We start from the raw sequence: 13,849 nt of genomic DNA on the forward strand, positions 1-13,849 counted from the left end.
GAGGCTCATCAGTGCAAAACTTTGTCCTTATGAGCATTTGTGATAGCAACATCTACACAATGCTACATTTCAAGGGTACAAGTTGTATTTTCCATTATGCTGTAAACACATTTCTTTCCCTTGCAGGACAAAGATGACAACCTTGTTGGCTGGTACAGCCAAGTGCTAGCCCCTTGTAGGCAGCAGACAGCAGTCTCCAGTTCCTCATTACAATGGTGATGAGACTGTCAGTCTTCACCTGTACCCTACAAGCTAGTCTCTGGTTCTACCCCCTCAAGACCAGACCCATTGGGTCCCAGTCCCACTGCTTCCCAAACATAACTGTTGGCTGAAGGTGGCGTGCCCATGCCAGCAGGACTGCAATGTGCAGCTGGGTGGCCAGGGTCAGGAATATGGCACACCACCAAAAAAGGAGCAGTATTCTCTCCAGGGCCACTGGCATGAATTGCACCAGGCAACTCCAGGTGGTAGCTCCACACTAAAGGTTGCTCACACTCCCAAGAGACAGAGACTCCATGGCAGTTAACTGTGCTCCAATGACACCTACACACAGATGATGCAAAAGATGAAGGGGCAGACCCTGGCCAGTTTTCCTGACCAGAATCTGAAAGGTAGTGGATGAATTGTATTTGACAACCACAGTTTACATGAATAACATTTTACTATGTATTTTATTACGTCAATGGCTTGAAAAAAAAAATTTATTTGATGTCAGCAAACATTGGAAATCATAGAAAAATGAATTATGCAGAATTTCACAAAGGAATTTACCCCACTATAATTCCTCATACAGTAAAATAATTCAAAACCAAAGTGTTACTTTTCAGTGGCTAAGCAGTTTCATAATGCTATGAACATTCATCACAGTAAGTGTGCTGAATAATAGAAAACAGGCAAAAAAGACATTTAAAATATTACTTACAACATCATTATTACAACATACTTTCTTTAAAATCCCAATGAGTATTTTATCACTTCAAAAGCTATACAGCATTTCCATTATATTTGCAAACTTAACCTTATACATCTTTTAAAATCTTGAAAAAACTTCTTTTAAGCAATCTATAAGCAGTTAACAAAATTGGTAAAATCTACATAATGGAATACTATACACTCCAGTATAAATTTTAATTTTAAGAGAATATGAATGTAAACACTCATTATTATACAACATGCATAGACTATACTGACCTTCCATCTTCTGAACTGTAACTTTCACTGCAATTGTGCTTTACTATCGACAGGAAAAGCTGCATTAATCCAGGGAGTGGCAGAAAGTATTTGCTTTAGGGGCATTGCACAAGGTTGCTAGATTTTTGACTTGCTGAAGACAAGCTGGAGCTAATAAAAAATACTTTTTCTCTTTTGTTGTAAAGGCTAAACATCAGACCACTCATCCCTGAATGGGCTGTGTGTAATTTCATGACAGATTTCAAAAGGAACGCATTATCAGTAAAATTTCCTACAGTATTTTTGAGCTTCATTGACTTGGAGATTCATGTTCACAAATTCAGTGATCAGGTTAGTGTAATGCACTGTTTGGCTCATATTTGGTGTGCAAGAATACCAAGAGCATATTAAGCAATTTTGAGAATAAAAACTGAAACTTAAAGTGACAATGAGCGTATTTTAATACATAATGTTTCAGATGCGTTTGTACAGGAAAGAAGAATGCTTGTCAGGACGCCGCTTTCAGAGTGTAAGAGTTTCACTCTCACATTAACTATTAAAAAAGTGTTCTAGTGGGTATTTATGGGGTCTTTCTGGTTGCAAACTTCTAAAAATAAATATTAAGAATTCATTATCCCCATTGGTATTAAATATATCAAGACACAACCCATTGTGGTTGCACGACCAGCTATGGCTACTATGACCTTAAGCATCTGATTGTACGTTGTTGATATACCGTTAAGCACAACTGAGACGTGTTTTTTTTCCCCCTGGTTATACGATTAGGTTACAAAAATTGATCACTGTTTCCAACCAGTTAACACGAATATTCAAGTAGCAAGGTTGTTGTAATGGATAAGCAAAAAAAAAAAAAGAAGTTACCTAGCACTTTACACAGCTACATCAAATTAAATAGAACAAATGGAATTTATGTATATGCAATACACTCTTATACCTTTAAGATTTCTAAAACTAAAGCTTAAACTATCATTTTCTTTAACGATACCATACTTTGCACAATAACTTAGGAGAAATTATTTCTCATTTTCCACAAAATATATATAATTATGACATTCACATTGATAGTTTAAGAAACAAAATTTAAGTGAGAATATGCTATCTTACGCAGTTATCTTTGTGGACCCTTGGTAATCAGAATGCAACCAGTTGATGTATCTAATGCTTGACCCATTCAAAAAGTGAAAGAGAGGATCGTCACTTAAACAAGACCAAACCATTTAAACTTTCAAAAGCTAAAATTATTTTATTGCATTTAAAAACATAGTTAAAGAGAATGTAAAAAACTAAATGTTTAAAGTACGGTGCTATTATATTGTATGTATCAACTACAATAAGATAGCAGTCAACTGAAAAGTAATTGAACAACTTTTTTCTTCCTAATATCACAAATTACACGTTTCCCCCTACCCCTTGGGGATGAAGCCAAAACACAACTTTTCTGATCATAAGATGGACAGATTTGAGGGCAAAAAAAGATGAGAAGTCCTCACAAGTAACAACTCACCAGCAGAAGCCTCTCCTGAGGAGCGAGTTCCACCAGCTGGGATGCAAGCTCACACAACCCTCTCACATTGGTGAGGACCTGTCTCCATGCATTGGTACCAGCAGGAGGTTTAATACTGGAGTATTTCTAATGCCTTGCACCCAAACCGACAGCTGAATTCACAGTGCTATTTGCCCGGTCTTTGATCCTAACTCACACTGGCTAACCACTAGTGTCCTTTCCCACAACCACCTCCCAACTCCAACTGGCACAAGCCTACAGGAACATCTGCAGGACCACCATCAGAGCTGCCAGTTCTCATCGACAGTGAGACATTGCCACAAACTTGGGATGCCAAGTTTCCAATACAGAGCATAGAAAATAGCTCCCTTCCATCCTCCCATGACCTCAAAGGATGTCTCTGGAGCTACCAGAATGAAATTGCTCACAAACAGCTACAAAGTGGCTGAAATGCCCTTTTTAGGCTTCACACACTAGCTCGCCCTAAGTAACGCCTATCTGCTCCTTTGTCTGCATGCTGTTGCTCCATTTCTGATGTCTAATTGCTTTTCTCACACAAGGCCCAAGGAGGAGACCACATCAGTGGTACATGAGGCTACCTCTCCTGCCTTCCTTTCTACACTGCAGGAGGTGTGGTCTGAGCTAGCTCTGTCTCCTGGCTGGAATAATCCTACCTCATTTAGGTACAGAGAGAACAGAGCCCACGCAGCACACAACATGGCACAGCGCAGCAGCTCTAACATCAGCACTGAGTTCAGGGCTGTATTCTGAGCTGCAGCACCTCAGCTGCAGGACATGAACTAGGTCATTTGTGTTAAAACGCTGCTGCCATACATTGCTGTGTGCCAGCTTGGCCTGAAAGCTCTGTAGAGGAAGAAAGGCAAAGAAGGTCACCTGATGGTTTCTCCGAACATCATCAACCATTTTTAAATGCTTTGTGACTAGTGTTATTTTGCAGCTTTCCACTGGACAAGAAGTAATACTGCTGCTTCTGGCTTCTCTGAACACTGCTCGGCAGTCAGCAACTATCTTGTTCAAAGTGCAAAGTCCCCATACAGGACTTTCAAGAACAGCTCCAATTCTTGCCAGCTAGACAGGCCACAGCACAGGTCATCTGATAAGAGGGCTGGGGATTTGAAAGCTGCATGCACCAAGTATTTGGAAAAGCACCTCTTTAGATTTTAAATTGCATATTTTGGTTCAGAACATGAAAGCGATGTGTGCTTCAGAAGGGTTAAAATGGCCAATGAAATTAATCTAGTTCTTCTCCAGTAAACTTTCAAGAGACCAAAAACTCCTGGAAGGCTGAATTTTATGCTCCAACCCTCAACCAGAATTCCAGCGGGAGAAGTAGTTTGATGTCTTTGGCAAACAGCGCTCTGAAGAGGAATGAGACACTGGGACAGGAAGTGATCTATGGGAGCCAAATGTAAAAGGCACATATTCCAAAAGGAGAGGCACCAGAGAAAGTTGTTTTGACTTAATCCCACAGAGGATCAGGAAAAAGAAAGTTGTGTAGCACTCATTTAACAAGTTACAATGCAAATGCTGAATGCCAGGGGTTAACTAGCGTATCAAATGGTTACGTATTCCCTTTCGCACTAAATAAAAGCCATTAAAACATACAGGACTAAAATGCTCGTTTAGGGAGCTCTCTATGAAGCGAGAACATACAGATACAGTGGAAAGAATTGCACAAACCAGAAGTGTAATGAGTTAGATCCACAGCCTTGGGCTGACCAAACCTTAGAAATACCATTTTCTGTCACTTTGCATTATTGAAGATTGTTTGTTACCACGCCCTGTCATTTCAGAACAAAGCTGACACCACTGGCACGTGCACACACCGCCCCTTTCTTTATAGAAAGCTCAATAACAATAGTGTCACTGTAAGAATACACAGGAAGCGGAGACCACGAGGCCATGCAGCAATACGCACTTACACCCTACGGACTGAGTACTGTAAGAACTCCTAATGTGTAGTTACTGTGGGGCTGCTAAGGAGCTCGTTCTCCAGGTTGGTCAAAATTTACAGACAGGTGTTACTGGTTCTAGAAATCCCAATGCTTAAGCAGGACGTTGATGCTGAGCTACCTGGGTGCTTTGAAAGAAAGTGGAGGCAGTATGGAGGAATGAGGGGAGATTAAGGCAGATGTAGCACAGGACTGGAAGCGTTTGCCTTTTTTTGGTAATAGCTGCTTGTCCACAGATATGATGCAGATGGCTGTCTGAGGTTTGCTAATACCTGATATCCTGGATAACACAGTAGTCAACACAAATTGTTCTAGGCTACAGCACCTTCTCACGAAGCAGATGCATATCTGACATCAAGAACAGAAGTAGCCTGGAGGGAAGGAGGAGGAGGGAGAAAAAGGACACGTTTAGTTTTAAAATTAATATACACAGGCTTTCTTGTATCTCCAAACTTCACCCCAGATCCATGGTACTGGAAGCAACATGACAGATAACCCTGGCACATGGGAGGAATAGCAGCAGCTTCCCCTATTCTGGTCTGCATCAGGATTTATTAGGAGTGCAAATGTACGAGAATTAAGACTGGAGTTGAGGTTACTTTATTATCATCAGTCTAACCTTCCTCCCTTCAAAAATAGAGAAAGAAAGAAAGGAAAAAACAAAACCACAAAACTGCAGCCACTTGCTATGAAAATACACTGAAGGGGAAAGCCCAGAGCAGTCAGAGGGCTGACACAGCTTTTACTAGGCTGGCAGCCAAGTAGACAAGGCATGCCAGAGGAAAAAGCACGCAAGGGACTTAGGAACTTCAGTGTTGGGCCAGCAATCTTCCTGACTACTGCTGTGTCCACCTGACTTGACCAGCCACCTGTGGAAGTGCTGCATGATACTACACAGTTCAGGAGGGACCAGGAACACTCCTAGTTCAAATGCCTGTGTGATAATTCCAATTTCACATCGCCCCCCGAACTGCTCAGACAGGCAAATAGTCAGCATTGCACTTGTTACCTCTAGAGGCAGAAGCACATTGACACCCAGCCTGAGAAACAGTGTCTGGTGTTGTACAGCAGACATGCTCTCTGAGCAAATTCATGTGCCCCTTCCTTGTATATTTTTACAACAGGATGCAGTCTCGGTAGTTAAAATCTCCTCCATGCTGCCAGCACCTCCCTCATCTCAGCTGTGACACATCAGTTCCTACTGTCTAGAATAGGCTTGGTCAAGAACTACAAGCCACATGGTGCTAGTGTAAGGCATATGTGGTATGTCATAGCTGGCAACTCACTGCCACAGTGCCTGACTCCTGCTTGTGTCAGCCTGGTGCAGGCAGGCTCTGCCCTCACCCCTTACTCAACTGCAGGGTACTTTGAACTGCCTGACTCCACGCTTTGCAAGTGTTCTCACCAGCCTGTTGTTCTAGTTAGTCCCCATCCCACCACTCAGCACTTGCTCAGCTCCAGCCTGGGCACTTTTCATCATCACAACTGCTGCTCCACCAGCCATTTCACCAGACCCTGCTGTCATGCTTCCAATTCTCCCTCCTCCTCTAACTTCTCTGGGATCCTCATTGCTCCAAAGGCCACACACTTGATCACATCAGCATGCTCCAATTCCTGCTGCAAACTAACACATTTTTTATCTCAAATGAGATCAAGCTTCAAGGGTGCATTTGAAGGCAGGAGGAATCTCAGAGGGCTCAGAGAAGAAAAGCTCTGCACTGCTAACACATACAACTCTACTGATCACAGGAAAAAGCAGTGACACAAGCCATGTCATTCAAACTGGCAGCTATATATTAGCACCATTGCTTCCTTGCTCCACTTCTCAGTTCTGGAAGAATGGGACAACTTTGCTCACACTCTTCTGAGAAGACAAGTTTTTTGAGTTTGGTTTTGTTCATCTGTCATACCTTTGGACTTAGTTCCAATACAAGCATTTTTTGATTAACCCATTATTAGGATTTGTGAAGCAATGAAGTTCTGCTCTCTGAATGCCTGAATGGCAGCATAAGTGAGCCAGCCATAATCAGGACAACAAAAATATACAGTACACTGAAGTCTTTTGTCCATGCAAGACCAAAGTTTGCCTTTTGCTGTTGACTGTGCTTACATTTAGAAGATAGGGCTTTTGTGCCAAGCTACCTTATAAAATTAGGCCAAAGAAAGCCCCAGATCAGACACTTTTAACATGCGAACCTCTAGTGGGGTTTTCTGTTGCAAGACTGTCAATATTATTCTTTTGTAACTAACTTTCATATTTAAACACTCTACAGTCTTAAGTTCATTTCAACCACACGTTGTCTTTGGAGAAGTGTTACCACTGTGAAGCTCCATCAAGGAGAAGCTGTTTCTAGAATTTCTGTCTTCACAGAAACTGCTGTAAAAATCAATGAAACTTTGTCTCTAGGTAATTCCAGAGGGAACAGTTTCACACACTCGCCTTGTTTATAGCTTTCTTCCCTTCCCTCAAGTGAAACAACTCCATCATCAAAAACGAAAGAGTGAGCTTTGCTTCAGAAGACTGTACGGTCCCACAAAGCCAAACCTAGAACAGCTTGTAGAACTGAGTGCAGGGAAAACATCCAAGTGAGATAATGATATATGGGGTTTCAGCAGCAAGTGGCATTAAAATGTCCATGTGCTGATGAGATACAGATACTGTCAGAGGGCTGCAAATGAATTGTTCTCTTTCCACTTTTCACATGTGTCTGGAATTCCCAGTTCCCAAAACCAGTACTGGAATCTGTATATCCAGAGGAAGTGAAATACGCTCAGATTGAAGATTGTCAGGAAATGGCTTTTGCACAGAGTGTGCATATACATACACACACATCTATCTGAACTGAGCTCAGATTGGGAATTTTACGCAACTTCTAAATTGGATTTACCTCATCTTCCTCTTCAGACATTTTAGTGGAGTTATCAGGGGATTTTACAGGCTTCTGGCTATTGGTTCCATTTGTCTCCTCTTTGCCATGCTCTGCCTCCCACTCCTGTAGAACTTCATCTATGTTGAAACGACGTCGATAATTTACAAAAAAGTTCTTCACTTGCACCACAGACTTGTTTCCAATCACATCGGAGATTGCCTGGAAGTCTCGGCCGTATTTCCTGATTGCTAAAAGCAACAAAAACAAAACCAGCGCGTTACTTCCGCAAAGGCCACAAATCAGGCTTGAGTTACGGCACAACAATCTAAAGCTGAACTTCCCAGAAGAGCTTGAAACTGTGACAGATTAATCAAGGGGGAAGAAAAAAAGACGCCAAAAATAGCAAGAGAGACAGTGAAGACTAGCTGTGCAGAGGAAGAGAACAGTAAAGTGTAGCAGAGATGAGCAGAGCCATATCTAAAAGACCTGGGTAAACCTGGGTGTACTACTAGAGATGTTGTGCAGGAAAAGAGCATAGCTGTGAGTCCAGTAGAGTTTCACTGTCTGAAACCTTGGACAAGCACAGTTTTTGCAAATGTTTGTATGATGCAGTTTATACTGCCCAGGGAGAGGAAGGGGGATATTGCCTCCTTGTTCAATTCAGTTCTTTGTACTTTAATACACAGCAATGACAAAATTCTTCATTAACCACTGAAGAGAAACACTGCTCTGAAATGCAGCAGTTTTGATGATCACCATTCTTAAGTACAGATAGACTTGTAGTACCATACCTTGCACGGCAAGAAGCTGCTCATCCGTGGTCCAACGCGCATTAAATTTCTGAACGATCTAGACCAAAGAAATTAGGTAACTTCATTTGTATACACAACAACTTTTTTCACTTGTATCTGAGTTCATAAAACCCTCACAAAAACAAGCAATTAACTACTAGCCAAACTGTATCATTCCTTTTAGTAGCAACAATGTTTTCAACAAAGAACTGCACATGGCATCCACTTCCTTAACTGTGACATACACTGTGCCAGTAAGCCATGACAATACAAAGAGATGGGGAATGCTCTGAGCAGATAACCAAGAGCCACGCTCTTCCAAAGTACCTACTTGGTTTTATCACAGACACCCTAGGTAACCTTGGTCAAATTATTTCCAGCATGAGGGGCCAGAGTTGGAAGGAAAACAGCAAAAGCACCATGTGTTAAGAGCACCACAGGCCATTAACATCTCTTTCATTTCTCAGAACAAAGCAACTACCCCTCTCACAAGGGCACCAATAAAACAGGGCATCTCTGGAATACTCTGTACTTCTCTTAGAAACCACTTTCATATGTTAAACACTGCTGTTTCTGCTCATTCCCCATCTTTGATTTCCATTACACGAAAACATTGAACATGGTAACGATCTTGATTCACAGTGACAACTAATATGACTCTGGTCCTGGTTTACTGGCAAGAGGAATAGCCCTGTTATGTAAACACAAATTAGCATTTAACTCCACAATAAACAAAGGTCAGAAAAGGATCCTACCTCTGGAAGTCTGTATTGTTCTATACCACCTTCAAGCTTTTCTTTGAGTGCGCTGTTTGTCTGCTTGATATTCTGAATCTGAAAACAAAGTTTCATCCCTTTAACAAGGATTTTTAAAAAAATAAAATCATACTGGGACAAATCTTCCAGCAGCCCCAGCAGGAATCCCACAGTTTAGCATTCCAGTTTTCCCCCACAACCTGCCTTTTCCAAAAAGAAATACACTGGACTAAAGGAATACAGGAACAGCTGGCACATTAGGGAAACCCATTTAATTTATTCTATCCTATATGTATCTGCAAGTTATTGGGAGTAAGAACTGCCCCAATGCCCAGGGCTGTATAAAGCCTGACATAAGAAAAAAAGGCCCTGTACACAGCAAGTAATGGATTAAAGACTGCCAGAGAGCTCCTCTTCTCCCAAAGAGTGAGAAAAAGGCTTTAGGCCAAAATACCAATTCTACTAAGTTTAATAAAGACCTTGAGCCAAACCTCTGCTTTAAAAACAGTGAAAATGCTCACATCTAGGAAACTAACTCATGTAGTAAACCTGTCTCTACTAACAAATATTTAAAAAGCATTTGTTTGAAATGCAGACCCATCAGAGAAGCAGAAGGTATGTAGGAAGGTTTGTAGGACATCTGAAGAACACAAACATACTTGCCTGGTCCAAAAGTACCACGGGAAAAGGCAAAGGAAATTACACTTTGCTAAAACCAATGTTATCTGAGGAAAGTTCACAGTTAAAACCTAAGGATCTCTGAAATGGAAGAAATGCTAAGCACCAACAAATGATTCTTCAAGTCAGTGCTATGGGTTTTTGCTGCTTAAAGTATAAAATATGCTTGCCCATAGATCTAACACATAGGAGATGTAAAACACAGGGCTGTGCTAGTTTATTGCAAAAGGCTACAGCTTGTCCATTAAGCCACATAATGATGTGAATCATGATTGTCAAGATACACATTCAGCAAAGTTTGCAGACTGTGACAGGCACTATTGCCAAAAACTGCAGTTATTCTTGATCTATCCCATCCACACCTGCCGTTTGATTGAGACTAATTCCATGTCCAGTTGTCTGAGTACAGTGGTAGCAGCTGTCGCATTGGCAGAAACAGCCTCCACATCTTCTTGGGAAAGGAACATTCCTTTGGGAGGTTTCCTCTTTGCTCTGTTCTTGGCCTGTGTATTGTGCTTCTCCTTCTTCACCTGAGGAACGGTTTCAGTGGGCGGCACCTAGCAAACAACAGTCATTTTTATAAAACTAGAGGAACTTCAAAGGCCCCTTCCAAGTCAAGCCATTCTGTGATTCTGTGACTTTTAGCCATCTAGAGAATGAAAAAGGTAGTTTGCAAATGGAGGCATTTTTGCTTTTAGTGGCACATCACACAAACATTGTCTTACACAAATATCCCCTTTATTCTAGGCAGCTGTCAGTGTTTAAAAGAGAGACTGCTGATCTTCTCAGCCTGGTCTCATGTTGGGAGACAGATGCCCACTTTCCCAGCAGTTAATATTCTAGTTATTTTCAAATGCTCCAAAACCTCTTCTCTTGTTTTCATCATCAGGCCTGACCAGTTCAACTTAACACCAGAAGAAAACAAAGTGGAGTCTGGAGACAGAGGACAAACAACTAGAAGGGTTTACAGAGACTTGGTTTTCTACATGTCAAACAGAACGGATAAACCAAATTTAAAGGCTCAGGATAAAGAAGTGAGTAAAATAACTTTTAGATTGTTAGTTTCTTGGAAGCCAAGTTTCCTTCTTCCTGAAGACTGGAAGATCCCAGCACAACTACTGGCAGATAAAAGCCTGCACCCTTTTCACTAGCTCAATGGCAAGAGCCACACAGGAACAGTAAGGTTGACAACTGCCTGTTTTCTTCAGCACAAAGGACTCTATGAGAGAGAACGCCTAAGGCGAGCCCAGGAGCAAGAGGTAACTGTTCCTGTTACACGATGGATACCTTATTTCTTTTTGCAGAAGAGGGTGGGAAACAGGAGAAACCAGACTGGTCTAGCTACAATTAAGTGAGGTAAGCTCTGCACTCCACTTCTGAAGCAAGCACTTTGATAACTGAGCCAGGTAAATTATTTATCACGGATAGACATTTCAGATTTATTCATGTTTCCTCTACACACAGAATTTCATAGGATCGTGCACAACAGATTCAGGCTGTAGGTGGACCAATACATAATGCCTGCAGTGCAAATATCCCACAAGTCTCAACCTTACAGAAAAATTAAAACAGTTTCAAATTGTTTTACACAGTTAAAAGAATGTGAAGCTCCTTTGTGTTGCGGACAAAAAGCCAGAGCTCCAGCAGAACACTTTTTGACAGCTCCAAATGCCTCTAGGCCCCTGTGATGTCATGCAGGGCTCTGAAAATGTGAATCTCTATCCTATCTTGGAAACTCTTGCTCTCCTGGCCACACACCTCTCTCTGTAGAATTAAATCAATCAATGAAAACCACGGAGAATTAAAATATAGAGATGTAGCAGTGCTTCTCTATTTATATATTGCCACTGCTACCCAGTGCACTTCAGTCTTGCAAAACTCATAATGCAAACAAGGTTCCCTTCCTCACATTGCATGGCATAAAAAAAAAAATTAGGGAGACATTTCCAGGAACAGGGAAGATGTAGAGAAAGCAGCTCTAGTTCATGACCTCAGTATTATGGAGTCACTGTGAGAGGAAACCTGAACAGTTAGTTGCACTGATGAGAGATTTCAGACACTCTAAGAAATCCCAGTATTATTCGGCAAGTCATACAGTAACCGACATGGCTCGGAGCTGGAGAAACCATCTCTGAGGTGCCGGGACAGGGAGGTTCTTTACGGTAAGTATGGTAAGCTAACAGTACCTCACCACCTCTGCACATCTGACCACATTATTAAATGAAACTTAACAATTGGAAAAAAAAAAACACTTGCCCCTCCTGGATACCTGATCTCCCCCCAGCATTTTCAATTGGTGCCAGGCCCAGGTACTGCAAAATCAAATTAAATGAACTCTGAATAGGCTATGCAGGTTGTCACCTTCATTTTACCCACCAGTACCATACCCATCCAGAAGACCTTCTACAAGGCTACCTGCCATTGCATACACAGCCATGCACAGCTCCATGAGTTCTGGTGATATCTTTCAGATCAAGTGCCATGGCCTGCATGAGCATGACAGGGAGGGCAGAGAGCCTCCTCCCATACAAGTCTACAAAAATTTCTTGATGGTAGCTATCACCCATCTGCTCTGGTTTGGCCTTACAACAGAGGCAGCCAAACTGGCAAACTACCTTTCCCTCTTTTGCAGCAAGTTCAGAGCGTGCGAGTCTGGCAGTGAAGGAAGTAATAATAAAGAGGATTGAAGTGAGCCCTCCAACAGATGCAAGCTTTCAAAGAGCTTATGGTGAAATCAAAAGTTGAAAATTCATTAAAACAATGGGAACTAAGGCAACATTATTACATATTTACAAGACACACTAGAGAGCTGTACTATGCAGCTGTAACTTAGACAAGCGAGAACCCTTCCAGTTTGGGTGCTGCACAGACTTTTGAGAACTTGGTTTCTTGTAAGGATGAATGTGGGTGGCTTCACGTCTACTCAGCTCCTAGGAATTCATCAGGGATGATGGTTCCTTTGGTGGAAGGAACAGCCAAGGCTTTGCTGGAAAGTCAAGAGCACTCGGGCATAGGTGAAGAACGAACTTGAATGCTGTGATTTTTCATTTATTCCACTCAAAATAACTTATTAGATGAATTAATCTCACTGACAGTGACTAACAAAACATCTGATCTAGGACTCTGGTCTTGCCTGTGTGCAGTCACATTTTAATTATGTCTTTTTTCCTTACATATACCCTTTTAAAAATAGCTGGGAAAAAAAGGCAAAAAAAAAAAAAAAGATAATAGTAAGAAAGAAATTGGGCTACAAGAAAGCAGGAAGGGAAGTTACTTCAAGGAGAGAAGGTCTTAGGGTAAATGCCTTCCTGTAGCACTCACTCACACATACCACCCACGCTCCCGCTGAAAAGCAAGACTTCTTTAATTTAGTAATAGATAACTAGCAGGTTATACACATTAAAATATGCACCCCCTTGTTAAGCAGCACAGACTGGGTTTTAAATAATGTCTGTTGTATTTGTGTGGCTATTATCATCCAGAACTCCAAAGAGACTAAATGACATACTTCCCTTCCACCAAGCCATCTCAGTGGGGACATAAGTGCTACTACTCCATTTCTACACAGTTGATTTATACCATCACTGAAGGTGGCTCAAGCTAACACAGCCAAAGAGAGAATCAAAGAGACTAGAAACATTCACATAGTACATTATCATTGGATGGTAAAGTCTTGAATTTTCCCAGCTACATTCATAACTTATTTTTCTCTACTTGCATTGACCTAAGAATAATTCTGAAGACAATTCTTCTTTTCTTCTGTGACAATTACACAATGCAGAAATAAAGAAAATGTCACTAATTACTTCATGTGGAAGCCAAGTAAACACATTTGCACAGTTGTAAGAAAAAAATTATACCTCTTTTTTGCTCTCCTTGTTTTGTTCAACTTCAATATCAATAGGGTTATTTCCATTTGCCTCCTCCATTTCATCCTCACTGGAAGACAAAAGCAAGCAGTGCTGTATTAGTTCATGAGGCTCTCTTTTTCTATAAATGTCATGCTAAAAGAAACACATGAATGCAACAGCAAGTGCAACAGCTTTACTTAGTTCTATTCCCAGGGTATTTGGTTGTTTTAGGGGTC

General features: G+C 41.3%; 1 protein-coding gene across 1 annotated transcript in view; it reads right to left on the bottom strand.

Annotated features, from left to right (window-relative positions):
• Nucleotides 1–685: 685 nt before the first annotated feature.
• Nucleotides 686–13,849, bottom strand: part of RCOR1 (REST corepressor 1) — an 84,920-nt gene continuing 71,756 nt past the window's right edge. Inside the window, exons 7-12 of the mRNA XM_054161826.1 lie at nt 13,623–13,701; nt 10,125–10,319; nt 9,085–9,162; nt 8,330–8,387; nt 7,557–7,786; nt 686–5,039 (exon numbers count right to left, since the gene is read on the bottom strand). Coding sequence (XP_054017801.1) covers nt 4,998–5,039; nt 7,557–7,786; nt 8,330–8,387; nt 9,085–9,162; nt 10,125–10,319; nt 13,623–13,701 — 682 coding nt within the window. The 3' untranslated portion in view covers nt 686–4,997. The remainder of the gene's footprint in view (nt 5,040–7,556; nt 7,787–8,329; nt 8,388–9,084; nt 9,163–10,124; nt 10,320–13,622; nt 13,702–13,849) is intronic.

The sequence above is a fragment of the Dryobates pubescens genome, chromosome 5 (assembly GCF_014839835.1).
Source record: "Dryobates pubescens isolate bDryPub1 chromosome 5, bDryPub1.pri, whole genome shotgun sequence".
Taxonomy (NCBI): domain Eukaryota; kingdom Metazoa; phylum Chordata; class Aves; order Piciformes; family Picidae; genus Dryobates; species Dryobates pubescens.